Source organism: Chiloscyllium plagiosum, unplaced genomic scaffold (genome assembly GCF_037043375.1).
Source record: "Chiloscyllium plagiosum isolate Xiang-an unplaced genomic scaffold, Cpla_swu_hap1 HiC_scaffold_18, whole genome shotgun sequence".
NCBI lineage: Eukaryota > Metazoa > Chordata > Chondrichthyes > Orectolobiformes > Hemiscylliidae > Chiloscyllium > Chiloscyllium plagiosum.
Genome location: NW_028270156.1, coordinates 37,297,896 through 37,322,708, shown reverse-complemented (window position 1 = coordinate 37,322,708; position 24,813 = coordinate 37,297,896). Strand labels below are relative to the sequence as shown.

The following is a 24,813-nucleotide window of genomic DNA, read 5'->3' as shown; positions in this document are numbered from 1 at the left end:
AGCTAGGTCAAGTACTGAATAGTGAATTAACAAGTATTCCACACAAAGCCCATTAGAGTCATCATATTTGTAACTGTATCTGTTACAAGTGAGTTGTACATCTCAATATTGAGACACCGATTATCCAGTGAAAATATCAAACTTTTGAATGATTAGGAATAGTACAAAAAAGGCCAAATCCAAATGCAACAGAAAATAAGTAGCCCTCCATAACTAGCAGTCTACAACTTAACTTATAGAACATAGAACATAGAAGAATACAGCGCAGTACAGGCCGTTTGGCCCTCGATGTTGCGCCGATCCAAGCCCACCTAACCTATACTAACCCACTATCCTCCATATACCTATCCAATGCCCGCTTAAATGCCCATAAAGAGGGAGAGTCCACCACTGCTACTGGCAGGGCATTCCATGAACTTACGACTCGCTGAGTGAAGAACCTACCCCTAACTTCAGTCCTATATCTACCCCCCCTTAATTTAAAGCTATGCCCCCTTGTAATACCCGACTCCATACGCGGGAAAAGGTTCACACTGTCAACCCTATCTAACCCCCTAATCATCTTGTACACCTCAATCAAGTCACCCCTAAACCTTCTTTTCTCTAATGAAAACAGCCCCAAGTGTCTCAGTCTTTCCTCATACGATCTTCCTTCCATACCAGGCAACATCCTGGTAAACCTCCTCTGCACCCGTTCCAGTGCCTCCACATCCTTCCTATAGTATGGCGACCAAAACTGCACACAATATTCCAGATGCGGCCGCACCAGAGTCTTATACAACTGCATCATGACCTCGGACTCCGGAACTCAATTCCTCTACCAATAAAAGTCAGTTATTTGGCACAACTATCTTACATGTTGAGTAAAAGAATGTAATTTTCTGCAGCATAGTGAAATGCAAGTTATTTTTCTAAGTGTTAGCTTTGATTACTCAAAAGTCATATACACTTGACTGGGAGGTTTAATTGACAACATAATTTGCAATTTAATATTCGCAGATCAAGTTTAAAGATGCAGGGTGTTACTCTTTAGGCCAGAAAGATCAAGGAAGCAGTATAATAATGATGAAGCAACTCATAGACATTAATTAATTCAACATTCCCTCAACTTTGCAATACAATTCTAAAAATATGCACATTCATAACTGAACTTACTGTCTTTCCATGCAAGCTAGGGGCACTGACAGTGTGTGTCATGTAACCCATGGGAGGCATCGAGCGTCTGTCAATGTGTGCCGAACTCTGCCAGAAAACAAAGAATACTATAAACAACAAAATTACAAAGTTAGATTGCACGTTATTATGAAATTAGGTACAGAATGGATGGCCTAAATGAAATTTATGCTGCATCAGGATTGAGTTTGACTGTGACACTCCCATGGTAAAATAGCTGGCTAATATTCACAGTATAGGCTGACAATTACGGAATAGACTGTTGGGTGAAGTACTAGAAGTTACTCGTCCCAATGAAGCCACTGTTCAGAAGGAGTCCTCCCATTTTGGAAACTGTAATACAAGAACTAAATGTCATAATGAGACTTATTAAATAAGACAGACAGACAGACAGACAGACAGACAGACAGAAACACACTACTAACACTGTGGCTGATAATTTGTACCTCTGCACTTACCCACTTGTCCAAGTAAAGTGACAGAGAAAGCAGACCACTGAGTGAATTGGAAAAACTTGTGCTCTGACTTTGGCCACTAAAGCGGTGGTAAATATTGCACAGCACTTGCTGTAGATTCCAAATGGCAGTCTTTTCAAGCAGCTGACTGAGAAGCTACAATATCTCCATGTCACTGGCACTGTCCTACAGGCTAAGACAGACTTTAACTTTCATAATTAAGAATGTGATGCTGGAAAAGCAGAGCAGGTCAGGCAGCATTCAAGAAGGAGAATTGACATTTCTGGCATAAGCCCTTCATCAGGAATTTCCACTATTTAACTTTCATAATGCTTACTGTAGTGATGAAGCAGGGCTTTGGGTAATTCTAACTCTTGTGCAGTGGTGTAAAAATGGGCAACAAAGAATTAGCTACTCGTTGCATAGCGTGCAATTTTTTTCCTCTTCACTGAAATCCATGTCCCTGCCCTGTCTGTAAATTGTAAAAGGTGCATTGCACAAGGAACTGTTCAGTAAGGAATACCACTTTGCATGATGAAAAAAGAAACTCAAATTCAAAAACAACACAAATAAGCACACAGGGTGATTTTGCATTAACATCTGTGAATTACTGACATCATCTTTCTAAAAAATATTCAAGCTTTTTCAAGTTTAGTAATTCGATCCACCCAACTTTGAAAGTTGTGCTTCTTCACAATTATTGCTGGAGTTACTATTTTCTCTTTCCATCATCAGGTGAACCCACCAGCCTCTAAGCAGTAATCAGTAATCAGTAATCAATCAGTAATCAATTCCCAGTAATCAATTTTTTTTTTTACAGAAGTAATATTGAGCAGGAGGGGCACCAATCAACGATAACTTAATTGACTGCAGCTAGAATGGTGACTGAGGTTACATAACTGACCACAACACTGCTGGACAAGGCAAGGGAAATATGTCAGCCAACAGCCTGCTTTTGATAGTTTCAGACCCCAATATGTGGACAGAAATGAACGTCACATTCAATTGCATCTTCCTATGGCATTAACAGCGGAGAAATTTCTACCAACGATCCATGATCAGGATCTGGAATCTTAACTAATTTTCCACATCCAATGTTGCCTCTACATTGATCATTTCTGAAATTGGCTTAACCAGCATGGACTTGGAGATCGTATGTAAGATTAGGTGCATCATATTACGAATCAATGCATACAGAGAAAAATGCCTAGTCTGTTCTGAAATAATGTAAACCACAGAATTTACCTTTGTCAAAGTGCCATGGGTTCTTCTTGGAGATCCCGATAAGAAGATCTCAGCTGGCCTTTTCTCCGAGGGTTTGACAGTGACTCTTTCTGCTGGGGTGTGGGGTCTTCTGGGTGAGAAGGCTTTAGGAGGACCTGGTGGTGGTATCTCTGAGGGAGATGGAGGGACAGAGATCGAACGAGGAACATCAAAGGCAGATTTTACTAGGCCAGAGTCAAAGTCTGTGATATGTGAGGGATAGAGTGGTGCAGTGGGGCTGCCATGCTTAAACTGCTGCCTCTGCTGCCACTCATACAGCTGCCATACAGTGCCCTCCTTAGTGGCCTTTCGATCTTCATTTGACATTTTTAAGTGACTAACACGGTCCTGAGCATACTTGTAATCACTCGGTAGGTTATGATTTGTACCAAGGGAACTTTCTGAAGGTTGCCCGATATTCTTTGGCAGAGTTTGGTAATTCTCTGGGTAAGGCTGAGGTTGACTTAGTGTACGGTGTGGAAGGGTCTGAGCAGATGCATGGCTGAAAGAAAATCAAAGCAAAGTAAATGGCAGATCATGCATCCCATGCAGAAATATACACAGATTTTCAATTATTACAATAATCAATTCTCAGAACTTTTCCCTCAGTTTACATTGTAAATCAGGTTAATAGACTTGCATCTTACTGATGTTTGAGGGAATTTATATTACACGCTAAGTAGTTACCACATATGCCTACTAAATGCCTACTTGTCAAAACTTTCACATAATTTTAACTATGTGCTTTATTTAGAAGATATACTAAGTATCACGATATTTGTTAAATAAACACTTTTTTAAAAAATCCAAGTCATTTCTACAAATCACGTTGTCGTCTGTGACAACTCCCTAAGACCTTGAATAAACATTTTTTCAAATACAGGCCAGCATTTGTTGTCCATCCCTTGTTGTCCACAAGAAGTTGGTGGCTTGCTGCCTTCTTGAACTGCTGCAGTTCATATGGTGTAGGTTCACCAACAGCTCTCTTAGGAATGGAGTTATAGGATTTTGATCCAGTGATGCGAATAAGAACAGCAGTGATATATTTGGGATGGCTTGGGGCTTCGAAGGGAACATGCAGCTTGTTGGCATTCTCATGTGACGGTTGCCCGTGCCCTTCTTAATGAACGGGGTGATAGTTTTGAAGCTGCTGTCAAAGCAGCCTTGGGTGAGTTAGTGTGGTGCATCTTATATATCGTATACACTGCTGTCACTGCATGTCAGTGGGGGAGGAAATGGTTATTTAAAGTGGTGAATTTGATTGCCAATCAAATGGGTTGCTTTGGCCTAGATGCTGTTGAACTTCTGGAGTGTCACTGAACCTGCACACATCTAGTCAAGTGGAAGGTATTCTATCGCAATCCTGATTTGTGCCTGGCAGATGATCGGTAGGTTTTAGTGAGTTAAGTAGTGACTTAATTGCCTCAAGGTTTTCAGTCTTTGACCTTATATGACCATAGGAGCAGAATTGGGCTAATCAGCCCATCATGTCTGCTTTGGCCATTCAATGAGATCATGCTAATCTGATAAGCCTCAACGCCATTCTCATGGCTTTTCCCTATAACCCTCGATTCCCCTGTTTACTAAACATCCATCTGTCTTAGCCTTGAATACCACTAATGACCCAGCCTCTACAGCCAACTGCGGCAAAAAAAAATCCATAGATTCACTACCCTCAGAAGAAATTCATCATCACTGTCTTAAATGGTCAATCCTTTATTTTGCAATTATGGGTGATCTGGTCCATAGGGTTAGCCTTAGGACGTTGATAATGTGGATTCAGTGGTGGTAATGCCAGTGAAATGTCAAGGGGATATGTACAGATTGTTTCTTGTTGGAGACAGTCATTGCTCATCACTTGCGTGGCATAAATATCACTATCATTTGTCAGCTTAAATATTTATTTCCCTTCCTCCTAGCTATCTGAATGCATTGATCAAAGGCTACAGTACTACTGCTGGCAATGTGCCATCCCATACGGCTCCTGAATATTCATGGATGAGTCTTGACAACATGTACAAGTAGGTTTTTTGACTGTGGAGAACTTCATAATGTAAATGCATATTATTTTTAAACCTAAGTTTACTTTTTGAACAGTTGGAAGTGAGAACTCAGACTAACCTCTGACCTACCTAACATTGCCTCCATAACCAGTGATTAAGGCAAGTTATAATGTTTGATTGTCCCTCTCCTTGACTGAAACCAGCTAACCAGATAGTAATAAAAGAATTTTTGCCTTCAATTTAACTGCATTTCAAATTTAATCAGTCAAACAGATGCTACTCTCTAGCAACAAAATAGACATTGGTAGGTGAGAAAATAACTTTGAATAGAAAATGTTTTGATGGTGAAACAGAATTTGCTTTTAAAAAAGGAGCTCAATTGATTAAGAGGTTTTTTTTAATCACACTGAACAGTTGTAATTTAATAGTTAGAGGCAAAAGACAATAACGAAATACAAATACTGATTGTGTGTCAAGTCTCCTTCTATTCAGGTATATGATAAAATGACAGAAATACTCAACAATTATGGCACCAAGGAACATCAACTTACCAATAACATGGCCACTAACATTCAGTTCAGGTAATGTTAGACTATTTAGCTCAACCCATACAGTAAATGTTGATCCAGACATGGATGCAACAGAACAGGCAAAAGCAGATGCCTTGACTTCAAAGCAACTTTTAGACACAGAACTAAATGGCTGATATCAAAAGCTTTGAGACCAGTCACCACAGTGACATGATATCACAATAGGAATTCCACAGAGACGTGCTCAGTGTACTAATGCTCAGCTGATTCAACAATGGCCATTGCTCTCGCAGGAATAGAACTGTTCAATGATGATTTCACAATGTTTAGCTCCATTTCAACTCCTCTGATCATTCAGTGATTCATGTCAGCAACAGAAAAATGGCTAGATAATATCTGATTTCATCTTATTCACACCAACTTTCCTGAAAGGCACCATAAACGAAGAATTTCCTACAGATCAATATTGTAGGGGTCAGAGTTAATGAGATTTTGATGAGAACAGAGGCATCAACACAGTGGCTGCAAGAAAAAGGCAGAACTTGGGTAATCTCCAACAGATGGTTCATGACTCCTCAAAGTCTCTGTCCACCAATGACTGCCAGGCATGATTAACAAGTGCATTCTCCATGGGAACACTTCCAATCATAAGTCTGCTTACTCACCAACGAGCACTTTCATTTCATACAATGTAATGTTATTTCCCTTCACATTGGTGTTTCTTGCAAAATATCCTGATCAGTTCAAGAGAAAAGCTTCAAAAAAAAAAGGTCCTTTTTTCAAACTCTGTACAACAAGGCAACTATTTGTAATCTTGATAAAGTTGCACTCACACTGAAGTGGCCTAAATATGACATTTATTAACATTTCTACAAAATCAATGCAGTATAATAAAAGATGCATTTTTTCAAAAACGTATTCAATACAAAAATGGCAGGCCACGCCATACATTGAGTTATCAATCTAAGCTATGGGGATACTCCAAAACTATATTTCAGGAGAAAATAAAATGCTCAGGACTTAATACACTGGTTAATAAATAACCAATTAGCAATAATAAAAAATAATAAAATATTAATAGTTAACTAGAACCATAAAACAAATCATTTCTATTAAACTTTGTAACTTGAGCTTCATAACAAAAGTAATGTCTGTATCTGGGTATGTGTGTGTTTCTACACAGACACTTGACAGCACAGCTATAATAACTCAACTGTAGAAAATGCTACCACTTTGTGTTTAATATTAAACAGGCACAAAAACTGATACCGAGCACTAGAATTCTATTCAACCTTATTAATGGAACTGCCAGAAGTCAAGTACAACTGGATAAAAGAAGCTTTAAATAAACAGTGAAACATAACTCAGTAGTAATGAATAAACATTAAACATAAAGTGGCATACAGGCCCTAAGTTACAGGATTGTGTGTAACACACATTATCCACAGACAAAGACCACGCAGGTACTGACACTAATGGGTCTAAGTTAATATCCTCCAAAACCAAGTCTGGCAATTGCAATGCACAATTACCCCATATCTGTTGGCTGTAATGAATTCAAACAGTGTGCTTCTGAAAGAAAATCAATATTCAGTCAGTGTTAACCATGCTGTTGATCGGCTTGATGCCTGAGCAGAGGATCAGTAGTGTGAGCGTTCGGCCTCAGTTACTTGTTTAAAGCCAACCTGTGGGGGGAAAAAGGGGTTCTTGTAGCAGTGTCCCCACTTCTGGAACATGAGACTTGGGCTCAAAAATCACCTGTTCCAGAGATGCTTGATGACATTTCTGAACTGGTCGATTAGAAAATATCTAATGCTAACCTGTATGCCTTCAGGGGAAGAACTGTGGTTGAAGCAGGTTTTGTAGCAATTGAATTTGACCCTGGAAAAACAATAAATGGCACTGCTTGAAACAGCATAGTTCCAAAGCTTTTAGGCACACCCAGAGATGCTTTCTCAACCGATGCTCAAAAGACAATAGGAGCAGTTAACCATGCAGGGCAATGCCAGGAGTCAAACCCAGCAGACCTGGATTCAATGCCACTAAACATTCATGGGCTCAACTCGCTGGTTTGTAAAGCAGGGATACCAGCAATACAGGCTCAATTCCTGTACTGGCTGAAGTCACTATGAAGATCCAGCCCTTCTCAACCTCAGTCTTCATGGTAACAGATTAAACACTTGCTACCAGTCATGTCTCTTTTGTGAGAGAGCAGCTTATGCTGCTCAGGGACAATAACAACGTACTCTAAACTGTGGAGTAAAATGACCAAATATGAAGCCATGGCCACTGAATATATCTTCAAATGCCATATCCTACCAAGTTGCACTACTCTAATTATCACAACCCTATTACCAATTAATCGGTACTTGAATCAAAATAAAGACAGCTTTTACTCAGACACAAAGTTCTACTGCACGCCTCATAGTTCTATCACAGAGAATGCACACAATTGCCAGCTATTCAACTATAACCATCATTTCACTCAAACATATTGCACCAGCCTCACTGACACAAAGGTCAAAGTGGTACACAACCAGAGATAGCAGATGCCAAATGGAATTGATGGATGCAATTTCGTGTCCTACCACCCTTGAAAGAAACAACTTTGGCCATTATTGGGATGGTCACTGCTGGAGCCTTGGATAGCCCAGGAATCAAAGATGACAATATCATTAAACCCAATACAGCTTGTCCCTACAACTCATTCTCTTATGATTTGCAAGCTGCAGATGATGTAATGTTTCCTCCTCAACTCTCTCAACCACAACTTAGTCTTGTGCTGTTAATCCTTTTTGGTATCCAACAGGTGGAAAGCGGCCAGGTGATAAAAGGACAGAAGCCAGAGAGAGACTAACGAAGAGAGTAAAGCTTTGTCACTTAATTTCGGGCCTAGAGCCTCCAGCTCAGATAACAGATTACTGAGATTGCTAAACTGAAACTCTGGAGGAGTGGCAGTGACACCATAGAACACAATTGTTTACCCACTCTCAGGAAAAAGAAACATGCATAATCCCCCACACTGTCGCTGGGTGAGATATCGGTGAGCTAGCCAGCTGAGTGCACTGCCACCCAGGCTGGGATGGGTGCAGATTAACTTCAACTCAGTGAAAGTGAGGACTTCAGATGCTGGAGTTTAGAGTAGAGAGTGTGGTGCTGGAAAAGCACAGCAGGTCAGGCAGCATCCAAGCAGGAGAGTCAACGTTTTGGGCAAAAGCCCTTCATGGAGAAAGCCCTAATGAAGGGCTTTTGCCTGAAATGTCGACTCTCCTGCTCCTCAGATGCTGCCTGTCCTGCTGTACTTTTCCAGCACCACACTCTCTGTGCAGAGGAACTTTAGGCCTTCCAGTCTCAAAGCTCCCCAATGGCATCCGACAATATCATCTCCAGTTTTCTCACTGTAAACATGCAGTCTCGCTGCAGCCACTGTGTAAGAGCACTAAGACAGGCATAGGCACACAGATGATGAGCAGAGGGACAACATGAGTATAATTAGTGAATACAATATGGAATTATTTGATTTATAAATACATTCAGTATGTGTTACAACCCTCTTGGGAAACTGCGCTGATTCTGAAGTCTCACTACTTTTGGAACTGCTGCAAAAAGTAAAGATCTAATCAAAGCACACAAAATCCTTATTTGTGTATCTGATGAAATTAATTTAACAGAAATCACTGATCAGATTTCTGTACTTTACAAAAACATATGTTTATTACAAGTAAATAAATTTTAACTACAAGTGAACAACTATGAATTATCAATGTATGGCTCTACTAGTTAAAATTCTAACGCCTTTTAAATACATGAGGCAAAAATGAGGACTGCAGATGCTGGAAACCAAAGTTTAGATTAGAGTGGTGCTGGAAAAGCACAGTAGGCCAGGCAGCATCCGAGCAGGAAAATCGATATTTCGGGCAAAAGCCCTTCACCAGGAGAGGACAAGCTCACAAAAAATAAAGTGGAGGGCTTTAAGAAAAAGAACAGAACTACAATTCAATGGTGTGCCAGCCTACAGGTTTACTGTGACGATTTTTTTGCCTGCACGACTTTCGGTTCTTCAATCTTGTTTCTGCAAGTTCATTTTATTTCTTTGCCAGAGGCATAGGGCAATTGGCACGCTAACTGAGTTGTAAAGAAAGGCTGGACAAGCTGGGACTTCTTTTCCACTGGAGTCTAGGAAGTTGAGAGGTGACCCTATAGCAGCTTATGAAATCATGAGGGGTATAGATAAGGCTAATAATAGCTGTTCCTTCCCTAGGATGGCGGACTTCAAGATTGGGGGGCGGGGGGCATATTTCTAAGATGAGAAGGGAAAGATTTTTAAAAAGACACAAGAGGCAATTTCTTTACACAGAGGGTAGTTCGCACGTGGAATGAATTTCCTGAGGCACTGGTGGATGCAGGCACAGATGCAACATTTAGAAGACATTTGGATAACTACATGAATAGGAATGGTTTGGAGGGATCTGGGCCAGGAGTCGGCAGGTGGGGCTAGTTTACTTTCAGATTATGTTCAGCATGAACTGGTTGGATCGATGGGTCTGTCTCTGAGCTGTATAACTCTACGACAATAGCTTGCAGCAATTATTGGGAGAATAGAACTGGCTTTATTCAGGTATTTTTTACTGCAGAGAGACAAGTGATACCACCTGCCCTTTCAGCAGTCTGGAGGATTCTCACTGTATTGTTCATACCTGCAAGCTATTTAACTACCCAGCAATGAACCAGTTTTCATCAGGCAATGCTCTTTGGTACCCATAACTTGTCACAATTGCCCAAACCAATCACCTCCTTGTTGCCAGCCAAATCTCAATCTGCATACATCACTGGTTCCAGACCACCTAAAAGGTTTGCGCCACTGCTTGAATAAAGCAGTGTAAACGCCACTTACAATGAGTTGCAGCTAAAAAATGCAGCAATTCTTCTTACAGTCAGGTGTTTTGAACCAGTCCTTTTTCCATTCCAGTCCACAAAAGTACAGGAAATAAAACTGTACAGTTTTTCATATGGAATATTCATTTTGTCGTGCCTTTTATTATTTCCACTGTGGTCAAGTGGACATGATGATGGCTGTTGAAGATTAAGTTGAGCCGACTGACAAATGGAAAATTAGAATGGAATTAAAATAGAAGAAACCCAGACAACCCTTGACTGGCCAGGCCATCCACCCAAAGAGCTGCTCATTGCAATACCTGTAACTGAGACCTTGCACATATTATTGGTTATGCAGCTTCAGGTATGAGAACTGTTCCCTAAACAGCCTTGGTCATCTGATAGGAGGCCTTTTCTTTATCCTCCCTCTTCCAGCAACCTGTCACACTCTGTAGGGCTACTGTTAATTGTCTAAATCAATTAAATGAAATGGCTGATACCATACCAATATCTGGGAGCAACAGGTTTACCTCAAAGCTTCAGTATCAGCAAAAACTCTTTAGCATCTACCAGGTCACTCTTTGTAGACTTTGGAAACATTGAACAACTACAGAAAGCACTTGATAAATAAAAGCAAAGGAACCAAGAAGAAACTAAGCTACACATAAGTAATGAGCCCTTTAAATGATGCTGGTAATTACATTAGTGCCTGGAAGCATTAAATACTTGGTTAACTGCAGTAACCATTACTTACCATGATGTCGTAACAACTTGGTTGGAAAGGAAGAGCTGGTAGGACACACATCTGAGGCGAGTGTGCTCCTAACAGTCTCTTCATTAACGTACATCACATGCACATAATCTGTAAATAAGTTATGCAATAAACTGGTGGGGGACTTTCTTTCTGCTGAATGCATGTTCAGCTACACAATATGAAGAGGGAATACCAACTGGAATGGTGAATGTGGATAGAGTGAATAGCCAAGTTCTTTTTTTCCCCAGCGTCGGGGAGTCCAAAACTAGAGGGCATATGTTTAAGATGAGAGGGGAAGAATATAAAAGGGACCTAAGGGTCAACCTTTTCATGCATGTATGGAATGAACTGCCAGAGGAAGTGGTGGAGGTTGGTACAATTACAACATTTAAAAGGCATCTGGATGAATAGGAAAAGTTTACAGGGATATGGGCCAAATGCTAGCAAATGGAATTAGTTTAATTTAGGATATCTGGTCGGCATGGACAAGTTGGACTGAAGGGTCTGTTTCTGTGCTGTACAACTCTGACTGTGACCTGTAGCTCCCAAAACCAGCGCTGCGCTGATTGGCATGATAATCTACCTGGACATGACACTTCTGGCAGTCATTTGCTGCAGAGGCACTCATGTTTCCAACAAATACTACCAACTTGACTCATCTCTCAGACACCATTTTAGACACTGCATGGCACCCATAGCAACCAAACAATTAGCACTAACAATCCGATTTTCGTGGCACTAAATTTTACCTGATTAATTTTACTAGTCAGTCAGGCGCCACTCCAGAATAAAAGCAGACAAGGTAGGATGATATTCTGGTACAGGACAGGGCAGGGTTGCTTTGTCAGAAGCCTTTACATCATGCAACAAAACGGAGTTCCATATGCCTTGTCTAGAGCGCAAGTAAATTGTAGCAAACCCATGGTACTATGCAGCAAATACTCCCAGTAATCTGACTAAGATTTCTCCCTCAAAATCACTAAAAGGAAACTAACCGGCTACTCAATCACAATGCTGCAAGCTGAGTCTTGGAGTCTGCAAAATACTTCACAGATCTACATAACAATTAAATCACTTCATAGTAAATTCATATTGGTGAAGCATCTAGATGTTTCAGAGAAAAGTGGCCAGGTGCAGGAGAAAAGTCTTTCTCCCTCGCCCCAGTCAGAGAAATGCTCATTTGGAGAGCTAGTACAGACACAACGTGAACTAAATGCTCCCCCCCTCCCCACCCTCTGCAGTCACAGATAATTCTGTGACTCATTTTATCATTCAGGAAACAGCTTTCTTAAAAATAAAGATTACTTCCTCATTTTTCCCTCCACCCCAGTTGTTGCCCCTTGTTGAACTGCAGTATAGTATGGTAGATACTGTGACCACTGTGATACCTTATCCCACCTTGTGATGTTATATAGATTGACAAATACTTAAAAATTTGTGTCTTTTCAAGAACAGAGAATCACACAGAAAATTTATGGTCACAGAACTAAAGCAATAAGATATCACAGCAGCAAGTACACTGTGCACTAAAACTGCATTTAACCAATTTTTCAACTTCTGTTTTCAGAACAAGATCCCAGTTCGATTTGGACTTGATTGTTGAAATTACAGGTGGAAAAGAATTGCACACAGCTGTTGTTTTTTAAAGACCGAGTGCCTGCTGTGTGGCCCATTCTGTCTCCAATAAGTAAGTCCTGTATGTAACTCTGGGACTTTATTTCGCAAAGAAATCTTGTGCAGCATGGAACCTGCTCTGATGATATTTGAGGCTATGTTGGTACTGAATTCTAATATATCTTACTTGCATGAGCAGAAGTGATATTCCTTCCAAACAGACCTAAGGGAAGGCCGATATTCTGTTCAACAACTAAAGTAGGCTCTAACTTAACAACAGCATTAGTAGCAAGCTGTTGAGTTTCTGATCAATCAGGAGTGGAAGGGATGATGTTTGGAATTTGTCAATGAGAGGATTTTTAGTTAAAAAGATCCCATGAGGGACAAAATGATTGAACTCGACCTTGTTTCTGAGACTGCAATACCCACAGGAATGGAGGGGGGGTACCTGAGCAGGCAGTCCCTTCATCCACCATTCCTAAACAATTGAAGCAGCATACCACAGGCAGAGCTATGCTATCCTATAAGCAACAAATCAGAACAAGGCCAAGGTGAAATGTATAAGATGTGAGGAGTGGGGACACTTGTAATCAAAATAGAGATAAAATGTCATGGTCTGACACTGTTGTAACTGAATGTGGAGTCCTAAAAGCTATTGAGTACCGAAGTGAAAATTAAGGTCAGCTCCTCCAGTTTGCTTTGAGCTTCATTGGAATATTGCAGCAAGTCTCGGAAGGAAATGTTAACACACAAGCAAGATCGTTTATTTAAATGTCATACAACTGGATGGATGGTCTCAAGGAACATCTTAAAGGAGGGAAGTGATGGCATGTCGGAGTGCATTCTCAAGTTTAGGGCCAAGGCAGCTAATGGCATGGTTGCCAATGATGGAACCATCAAAGTCAGGAGTGCTTAAGAGGTAGGATTTAGGGAAGTTTAATGAGTGCTGTGGTCACAAAAAAAATGGACTACAGCTCTTCAGGGTGGCACCATCTCAAAGGCAACTCGGCAGGGGAATTAAATCCTGGCTCAGCCAACAATGCCACATCACAAATTAACTTTACGGATTGGGTATTCTGCAGCAAGTTAACTCATCTTGAATCTCCACAGGCGATCCATCATTACAAGGCTGTGGCCTTGATGGAATACTTTACACTCGTGGACGAGTGTAGCTCCAACAACATTTGTACAGTTCAATACAAAACTATCAACTGCATCATTATCCCATTCACCCCCTAAAACTAAGGTTGTAAAGTTCAGCCAAATTCAATTATTTATATTGCGCTAAAGCTTTAGTATATTTTCAGTGTTTGCATTAATAACTACTCCAAATGATTGAAAACTGCTTCTTTGCCTTTCTGTTACTCTCTCCACCACCACTAAACCATCACTGCAGTGAGTACTGTCCAAAAGATGCACTGTAGCAACCGTGTGGACTTGTTTGGCTCAAGGGCCTGTTTTCACACTGGAGGGAATCTAATTTCAAAGTGTATCCCAGGACATTGAAAGTTAGGGAGAAAATTACAGGGCCTCTAGCAGAGATATTTGCATCATCCATAACAATGGGTGAGGTGCTGGAGGACTGAAGGGTGGCTAATCCTGAGCCTTTATTTTTAGAAAGGCTGAAAGGAGAAGCCTGGGAACTATAGACCTGTGAGTCCGACATCAGTAGTGGGTAAGTTGTTGGAGGTGATTAAGCCAAAGATAGGATTTACAAGCATTTGGAGAGTCAAGGAAATATCAGGGATAGTCAGCATGATTTTGTGCAAGAGAAATCATGTCTCACAAACTTGATCGAATGTTTTGAGGAAATAACCAGTAAGATTCACGAGGGCAGGATTCTTTACGGGACTTCAGTAAAGCCTTGGACTAGGTTCCACACGGTAGACTAATTAGTATATTAGATCACATGGGATTCAGGGTGAACTTGCCAATTTGATAAAAAAAGTTGTTTTACATTAGGACACGGAGGGTAGTGGTGGAGGGTTTTTATTCAGACTGGAAGCCTGTAACAGGCGATGTTCCACAGGGATCGGTATGGGTCCACTTTTGGTTGTCATTTATATAATTGATTTGGATGAGAATATAGGAGACACGGTTAATAAGTTTGCAGATGACACAAAAATTGGTTGTATAGTAGACAGTGAAGAAGGCTAGTGAAGATTCTAAGCAGATCTTAATCACCTGGGCTTAATAAGCTGAGGTGTAACAGATGGAGTTTAATTTGGATAAATGTGAGGCATTGCATATTGGTAAAACAAACAAGTGCAGGACTTATACAATTAAATGATAGGGCCCTAGGTAGTGTTGTACAACAGAGAGACATATGGGTTTAGATACATAATTATTTGAAATTTGTATCACAGGCAGACAGGGTGGTTAAGAAGGCATTTAGCATGCATGCCTTCTTTGCTCAGTCCTATGAGGATAGGGATTGGGGCATCATGTTGAGGTCATCGGTGAGGCTTCTTCTGGAGTACTGTGTGCAGCTCTCCCCGCCCTGTTATAGGGAGGATATTAAACAGGAGAGGGCTCAGAAAAGATTTACCAGGTTGTTGCTGGGAATGGAGCATTTGAATTATAAGGGGAGGCTGGATGGGTTTGGACTTTTTTCAATGGAATGTAGGAGGTTGAGGGATGACCTTATAAAAGTCTACAATATCATGAGGGTCATAGATAAGGTGCATACCAAAGGTCCTTTCCCAAAGGTGGGGCACATCAAAACTAAGGGGCACATTTTTAAGGTGAGAGGAGAAAGATGTAGAAAAAGGATATGGGCAACTTTTAAAAAAAAAAACAGAGTACTTAGTTGCAATGTTTAAAAACATTTGGATAAGTACATGAATAACAAACATTTGGAGGGATATGGACCAAGCACAGACAGGTGAGACTAGTTCAACCGAAGGGTCTGTTTCTGTGCTGTATGACTCGAAAACACAAGGGAAAAATATGTTAGTTGAAATTTTTAGCTAAAACCTTAAAAAGAGAATAATAAAACCTTAACAAGAGAAAATAGCACCAAACTGAACAATTAGCACACAAAATTAGTTTATTACTACTTAGCTGCCAAGATGGTCTTCGAATTGAACTGCTTGAATACATAGAAGAGTGCAAGAAACCAATCTACAGACAGGTCAGCAGACACAGTAGTTGTCACTTTCAGAAACTATAGGCAAGCTTAACACTTGTTCTTAGGAAAAGGTTCGAAGCTTTTATTAAAGTCATGATTACAAAAGAATGGAGTAATCAGGCAGAGTCAACAAGGTTTTGTGAAAGTGAAGTATGTTTAAGCAGGTTAGTCAAGTTCTTGGAGGAAGAAACATGCAATATTGATGAAGGGGAAATCAGCAGATGCTGCATGATGAGATTTTCAGAAGAACCAAGGTGCTATATCAAATAACGCTGTGAAAAAAGCAAGAGTCCACAGAGTTGGAGAAAATCCATAGACACTGATACTACATCATCTCTGTTTCAATTAGCTAGTCAAAGCAAAAATGACTATTTCATTGGTTAGCAAGATATAATGAGTGGAATGTTACGGAGGTCAGTGCAACTACTCAACACTTCAAAACTTAGATAAAGGATATGGAAGACTTAGGAAAGCAAGTTGTGAAGGAGACATAGGGAGGCTACAAAAAGATATTCAGTATTTCAAATGGTGGGCAAAGATTCAGCAAAGGGTGCATGTGAGAAAATATAAAATTGTCTCTTCAGGCTGTTATCTCAATATTTAGCGATTGCAGAGTTCCATCAGTAGTTGAACTCCCAGGAAAAGTGCCGAGCAAAGGCAAAGTATTTTCTCAAAGGAAAGAAAATTGTCTTCGCGTGCAAAGTAATTCACCCTTAACACCAACTGAAATGATCCACACATGGAAGATGAGTTTAATTTAATGATACATTGTCTCAATTCATGGACTTATGTTCAGGAACTGTAGAATTCCAAGTACTTCAAACTAAAATGCTTCTCAACTTGCATTTTAAAAAATTAAACAGTTATGAAAATTGAGTAATTTAATTACCTCATTCTTTGGTAATGAGATACTACACACATGAACCACGCACAAGAAAAGTATTAACATTAATAGCTGTGCGTCTCACCAAGTTAAGTAAAAGAAGGAATATCTAAAATCTGCCACAGCAAAGCAAATTTTAAAATGGGTTGACATTTTGGAATATTCCCACATAGAAATTAAAATAATGTGACTGGCAAGAGCCATTAAAGCTTGCGAGTTAAACGAGCTACACATTGGGAATGTGGAACACAGTTACTTGAAATTATTTCGCAGGAAATCCTGATAACGTATGGAGTTAACATATCAGAAGTCACCACGTTAAACATAATAAATGACAGTGAATAAATCTTATTGTCATTTATTGCTTATAAATGAACGCCCATTCAAACATTATTTCACAAAACCATTTATCATTTCACATCATACTGATTCTAACCAGCATTTCTGTGGAATGGTTGCACTGATCAAAGAACATCCCAAATTTAGAACTAGAAAAATAACTTAGTGGAATTACATTGATTGGGGGTTGATGGTTGGGGCAGAGGGTTTGCCTCGATGTTTGATACATATGGCAGTTTGTATCAACTTAGTTGCACACATAACTTTTGTATATTCGCACTGTCTTATTCACACAAATCCCCTCCCCACAGAACCTGTTAATACACACAGGGCCTGCACCAAGACCACCAGGTGGTCAGTTTATATGATTCAAGGATTTGTTAAAAACAGAAAAAAAACCTTCAAGCTTTTGCAGTGCATACTAATCCACTTCAACACTGCAGACAACCACTACATATGAAAACAACCTCTAAAAATTTGGTTCATCATGCTTCAAGAACAATCCAAACTTGTGATATCCACACTGCTCAGAGGAGGACAGAGGTGGCACAACTGCATAAATTCCCCCCAAGCACCAACAATGGCAACATGAACTGCCAGTTCAGTGGATGGCCACGCCAATCTCACACTGAATTCTTCAGTCATGAGATGATGTGCAGAATATGATGAAATCTCTTAGAGCATGGAAAAACGAGAAGTCTACCACACACCAAGTTCACAATGCAGTCCACCGTTCCTACTGGTATTTTTCCTGAGGTTCCGCTTAAGTTTGCGCTCACACATTTTTCCTGAATGTCATGCTTACACTCTCCTCCTTCATCTGACTTTACGCAAGAAATTTCCTACATCTTTCTCAAGTTTACGATTCCCACAGTGCACACACCAGAATCTTAGCTCAGACAAGCATTCTCCCGAATGCTTCCCCACAAATCCAGTCCCCACCATTAAGTTTCTTTCATTCCATAGTGGTACTGCTCCCATTTTCTGTTCTATCATGCTCAATATTGTTCAATATACTTCTGCAATCTGATAACTAAATTTGGCTGCACCAGTCAAGTGGGGAGAAAGGAGCGGAGGAGAATGCAAACATGAATTGAGGAATGTTTCAGAGCTGATATCAGTAGAAGCAGTTTTGGAAGCTAAGAACCATTGAACATTGAGCTTTCACCTCAATGGATGAAAATTATTGATCTTAACTTTTTTTTTGTCCTTTTCAACTTATCCTCTTCCCAGAATAGCTCCAGCAAGATATTTCACGTCAAGAGACATACTGGAGGTAAAATAAAATTCTTGTCACTCTCGATTCTTTTAATTATTGCCTGAAACAATATGCTCTGATTATCATTGCACCAATTAATGGAAATGCATTGACCTCACAAAATTTATGAATTTTCAACTCTTCCATCCGATCTACTTTTGGACATGCAAACAGTTGGGCTTACAACAGCAGTACTCGGATGGACTATGGGAACAACGAAGGGGTATCGAACTAAAAGGAATAGCACTTTTAAAGAGGTGGCACAGGCCCAATGGATCAATTGGTCTCTTTCCATGCTGTTAGGTTTGACAAGTCCAATTCAACACAAGAAAAGAGTACACATCCCAGATAAACCTCAAACAATAAAGGCAAACTTGCTGATTCATTATTAGAATTATTATTAGAATGTTTCATTATTAGAATGTGCCAGCTGAACAAAGAGTTTGCAGCATGACTTCTTGAAGTACATTTTGAATCCATTTAACTATATTTAACCATTGATTTCTGGTACTTTTCTGGTCCTATAAACCCATCTACAATAACAGAAAGGTAATAATCTCATATTGATTATGGACAACAGTATGACATTCTCCCTCAAGAAAATGCACTGTTCATCTCTATTTGTGCATTAATCTCAAGAGATTTCCAAGACAGCAATATTTTTGGGGCTATGAAAAGGATCACATTGACTTTAACAGAGTGAAATCAAGTTCAATTTTTAATGGCTGGAATTTTGGGGACTTTGGCCTGAGTCTTAAGGAATCATATTCTGCCCATCTGTTCAATGTAAACCAGTGCTTTTGCTAGAATATTGAGCAAGGCTGCTATTTTTTTTGACTTGCTCTTATACATGGGATTTTTATTTGGGGCTTTGGGGACATTGCCTGCACTTCATGCATTTTTATGTAAAAATACCAATCAGAAAAGATTTCCAAGGATGTTGTCAGGTTTGGAGGGTATGAGCTAGAGGTAGAGGCTGAATAGGCTAGGGTTGTATTCCCTGGACTGTCAGAGGTTATGGGGTGACCTTACAGAAGTTTATAAAATCATGAGGGGTATGGAGAGGGTAAATAGTCAAGGTCTTTTTTATGGGGTGGGGGAAGTCCAGAACTAGAGGGCATAGGTTTGGAGTGAGGGGCATAAAATTTAAAAGGAACCGAAGGGACAACTTTTTCATGCAGAAGGTGGTGCGGGTATGGAATGAGCTGCTAGAGGAAGTGTTGGAAGCTGGTATAATTGCAGAATTTAAAAGGCATCTGGATGGGTATATGAATAGGAAGGGTTTAGAGGGATATGGACCAAGTGCTGGCAAATGAGACTAGATTAGGTTAGGATATCTGGTCGACATGGACGAGTTGGATTAAAGGGTCTGTTTCTGTGCTGTACATCTCTATGAGATGTACCTGTACATCTCTATGAGATCAATCTGCCTTTGTTAAGTAGATCCTGCTGATCTACATGCAATTACAATACAGACATACCCAAAAAAAAGGAATAGTCTATTAAAGTTCCTTCATTTTGGAATACATCACAGGAAATTACCACCATACAGAGTTATAAATATTCCAAATGAGGATCTTAATTCTTTATGATTGTAATATCTTTAAAGGGTCTAAATGAGTCATTAATTCAAGTGCTTCTGAATGAAGCAGTTCACTCATTTTATCACATCAGTAGCTGTTTTTATTTCTGTTATGGCTTGATGCTCAAGCAATGTATGTAGGCTGCTAATAAGTAAAAATGCATTCTGACCTTTTACTGCCTCCTTTGTGAGATTTCACCCAGTGTTCCACCTGCACCATGGAACTTTTCCGCTGGACATTTTTCGCTGTTTCCATTCCAGGCCCAAACTCCCTCCGATAAAGATCAGCACCATTCTGGTCTATCAGAGCAGCACTAGTGGGAGGCTGAATTGTGCCATTACGTTGTGCGGATTGTGGATGAGACAAAGGACGACGCTGTGGAAACATGTCACGTTCCATGGAACTTGTTTGCATCTTGTTCTTATTCACTCTTTGGGGCAGTATCTCCATTGGCTCCTTTTGAAAACCATATCTCTCTTCATCATCCCAATCTTTCTTTATTTCGTCATATTTTTCAAACCCAAACTTTTCATCTCGGGGTCTCCCAGCGCTGTCTCTGCTCTGAAGCACTTCTGCCTTTGTTAAGCCCTTATAAGAGTTGATGTAGTTGTTCCGAGTAAGGCGAGGTCTTTCAGCTTTTTCTGGTTCTCTGTAATAATATTGAAAACTTTTCATAAAAAAACTAAACAACGTAACTAAACAAACAAAACTGCCTCAGCAGCACCTGCAAATTGTTCTTCAGATAGTATTTTACAATATAGAATGAAGCTATTTGGCCCTTTGCTCTCTGAAGTGAAGTACCATTACCCAGTCCTTTTCCACTACCTTTCACAATGTTTCCTTCTCTCAGATATTTATTAAATCCCTCTTTAAGGCAACTATGGATCCTATCTCCACTAATTTTGCATTAGCTTACCATGCTGTAATATTATGTTGCATTTTTAAAAAAATCTGAGATCAACTATTGTTCTTTTACTGATCATTTTAAGTGAAATTTAAACTCCCATCCCACATATTACACAAGGGAATCATTTCAGTTGCCATATATGTCTTCACAGCTTTTGACATACAAGATACCCAAAATTCTACACCATAGTCTAATTGTCAGCGAACCCACACTTTTTAGGGCCATAGAAATGCTTGGAGTGAACTTAATTTTTGGAGGGTTAGAGGTGGAAAGGGGTTGTGTTAGTGACTGAACATTGGGAAAGAAAAGAAAAGCATTGAGAGACAATTCAAGTTAATTACCCCCCCCCCCCTCCCCAAACACGGTTGCAGTGGCTTTAAAACGATTGCAATCTTTATGCAACATCAGTACATTTTCTTCCTCTCCTGACTGCCTTTACTTTTAGAGTTAGAATTGTACAACACAGAAACAGATCCTTCAGTCTATCTTGTCCGTGCCAACCAGGTACTCTAAATTAATCTAACCCCATTTGCCAGCACTTGGCCATATTCCTCCGATCCCTTTCTATTCATGTACCCATCCATTTCCCCTGGTAGCTCATTCCATACACGCACCATCCTCAAAAATTTGTCCCTCGGGTTCCTTTTAAATCTTTCCCCTCTCACCTTGAACCTTTGCCCTCTAGTTTTGGACTTCCCTACCTTGGAAAAAGACTTTGGTTATCCACCCTATCCATGATTTGAGAAGCCTCCCTAAAGGTAATCCCTCAGCCTTCAACACTCCAGGGATCCTCCAACCTCAGACACATCCTTGTAAATCTTTTCTGAACCTTTTCAAATTTAACAACATCTTTCCTACAGCAGGGAGACCAGAATTGAATGCAGTATTTGAAAAGTGGCCTCACCATTGTCTTCTACTTGATAATAGTGATGAGGAGCATAGAGAGTGGAGTCCAAACTGTATTAATCAAAACCACATTTAGACTGGATAAGAAATGTTTGCTCCTGTTTCCCCTCATGCCATGCTCTCCCGTTCCCCCTCCCCAAAAATATTCTTGCTTCAGCCATTTTAAACAAAATAAACAGAGCCATTTTATTACAAATTTCAGTATTTTGCAAATATTTCCTCAATTATGACTCAGCAATAAATTTATGTTCAATTCAGTGAAATGACTAGGGGGACTTGGCATTGACAGCAAGAAAGATTGCCCTAATTGCATCTTTTACTCGCTGTACCCATAACATACAATAGAAAGATAAAAGAAACCTGCATGTGTATTTCTTACCTATTCATCTCTTCCCGCTTTCTCCTCACCCTCCCCACCCACCCCACCCCAGTAAAGTTCAGAATGAGAGGCTACATTATTGCTACTGTTTACCATTCACAACAATATTGCCAGCATATTCCTTACAAATGTTTACAACTCTATTTTAAACACAAGAGAAAAAAAGAAATCCCCTCTTGACACTTTGTGATTAAAGCTCTGATTATTATTCAGCTGACAACAATTTCATGTAACATGTGGAGATGAAATTGAATTTCTTTCTTCAAGCCCAACTGCACATGAATACTCACATGCCAAATAGTCATTGCTTTTCCACTGAATGTATGTTACCATTCAACTACAAATTCAGCTGATAAATTATCTCAAAAAGATGGTAGACAGAGAAATATTTGCCCAATAGACATCATCTGTTAACCTGCCTGACTGTAGCTCAGTAACTAGGTGTATTTCATGGCATGGTATGGAGTCAGGAAACATGGAAATCATATGGCATCCTGATCTGTACTGAAACAATAGTGTTGAAATACAAAATAGTCCCAGTAAAAGATTTTTTTTTAGGGAGTGGGGAGAAAAGGAGTGAAACAGGGAAGCAACCTTTTTTAATCATTGTTCCTGTCTCCTCTTTTCTAAGTTCATGTGTTGATGCCAGGAGTAGACAAAGTCAGCTCGAGCTCCTATTGCTCCTCAAAATGACTTCCAGAAATGCCAACATGAAGGCAGACAGATGGTGAGGAAAGGAGAAAAATAGCAATTACAGTCCTAAATATTGAAAACTTCTAAATTAATATGTAGTGATGGTAAATAATTAAGGCTAAATTGAATGTTGTGAAACAAAACTGTGCACAGTAAATAAGACTCCGCAGTTTTACCTGAAAACAATCTCCACACATGACTACATCATCATCAGGACTAATAAATTTAAGACATTATACCAATATTTAGGGGTCCTAATCGAAATTTTTTTTTTCTAAAATAGATCAAGGTTTATTGCCCGAATGCCATCTTCCATGGTTGTTAGGGAATAACTCTAGGGTCAATGGTTACATTTCTCCCAAATGACAAACGTACAAGCATTAGCCCAGACAGTGAAAAGCTTATTCATTTGTAAGTATGTCACATGAAAATACCGAACATAGGAACAGGAATAGGCCATTTGGCTCTTTGAGCCTGCTCTGCCTTTCAATGTGTTCATGGCTGATCATCCAACTCAGTTCATGTTTTCTCTCCAGATCCTTTGATCTGTTTAATCATAAAATCTACATCTCTATCTTTCTTGAAAGTCTTCAATATTTTGGCCTCAACAGTTCCCTGTGGCAGAGAATTCCACAGACTCACCACTCTATGGGTGAAGAAATTTCACCTCATCTCTGTCTTAAAGAGCCTATCCATTACCCTGACACAGATTTCTGGACCTGTACTCCCCAATCAATGAGAACATCCTTCCTGCATCTTCTCCATCTAATCCTGTATGAATTTTACAGTTTCCTATGAGATCACCACTCATTCTTTGAAACTGTTTTGAATATAGTCATAACTGATCCAGTTTCTCTTAATATTACATCCTGACATCCCGGGAGTGGATGACAGACACTTGTAATCACTCCTCAGCTGATATCCATGGACTTTAAGGCAGCATTACTACATTAGGATCGTAATCCTCTCAAGAGCCAAACCACAGGATTCTTGAAACAACCCCTTGTTGAGCCCAGGAATAAAACATGAGACCTTCTTGCTTCACACAATTCAGGCAATTACTAAGCTGTCAGACAGTTTCCTTTTTGGGCTTTATATACATAAATGTAATCACATGCTCATTAACTCTCTTTTGCTAAAAGACTTATAATCCTTCATGATGTATGCTGTTAATTAAAAGGCATTAAGTTGAAGTATCCAATTGTTTCTTGTTTTATTGATGTGCTGAAAAGATTTACCCTTGCACAACATACAATGAAAGTGAAATCACCTAAAGTGAAGCTGCACATTTGACCTGAATTTTAAATTTCCTAAAATTTCAAAAGCATAATCAATATTCTGCAAACAACATAAAGTAGTGCTTAAAACGCTCTCCACATTTAAAACAAGTCAAACATCTCTGTGCAGTACAATAATTCACACGAGACAAACTACCACATTTTTAAATCTAACTTTCAACTGTCTTTATATCGTATGCCCCAAAATCTAGTACCAATTTATTATGCAAGTACTACATCCTGAACACTTCACCTAACAATTTCACAAAGTAACATTCATATCATGCATATATATCATTCTGACAGCATGAATATCCCAAGTTTATTTTGCTTCCATTGGCAATTCCATAGCTTTTTAAAATTAATGCAGACTTTCAGTGCCATACTGATAAAAGAAAATGCATCTATCCCTAACCTTGTATCATAAACACTGGCAAGAAACTACAGTTGAACTACACCAAAAAGAGTACCATGGATTCCTTTTTTGCAAATAGGTCTCAACTCAAATCAATCACCGGGTTTTTAAATCACATTCGGTGACCTCTAATATTCATAATTAATTACATCCACAGATTGTGCATTGATATACCTTGGAGCTGTAAACACAACATTGACATGCTCCTTGAACCTATTTTTCCTCAAGGGATTTGTTTCCGTATTTTGCATTTCACACTGCAAGGAAAGTTTACTAATTTGCAAAATTGTAGGGTAGGGTCCATCTCCTATAGCTAAGGTGCAGCTATGTATAGCAACATTATTCTACCAGATCAACTATAATTATGCTCCAAAAT

General features: G+C 39.6%; 1 protein-coding gene across 10 annotated transcripts in view; it reads right to left on the bottom strand.

The window, feature by feature from the left end:
- plekha7b (pleckstrin homology domain containing A7b) overlaps positions 1–24,813 on the bottom strand; it is a 472,905-nt gene that overhangs the window by 89,860 nt on the left and 358,232 nt on the right. For all 10 annotated transcript variants that reach the window (XM_043705777.2, XM_043705778.2, XM_043705780.2 and 7 more), the window contains 3 exons: positions 20,030–20,509; positions 2,874–3,393; positions 1,156–1,242 (listed from right to left, as the gene is read on the bottom strand). In XM_043705777.2, the coding sequence (XP_043561712.2) occupies positions 1,156–1,242; positions 2,874–3,393; positions 20,030–20,509 (1,087 nt within the window). The remainder of the gene's footprint in view (positions 1–1,155; positions 1,243–2,873; positions 3,394–20,029; positions 20,510–24,813) is intronic.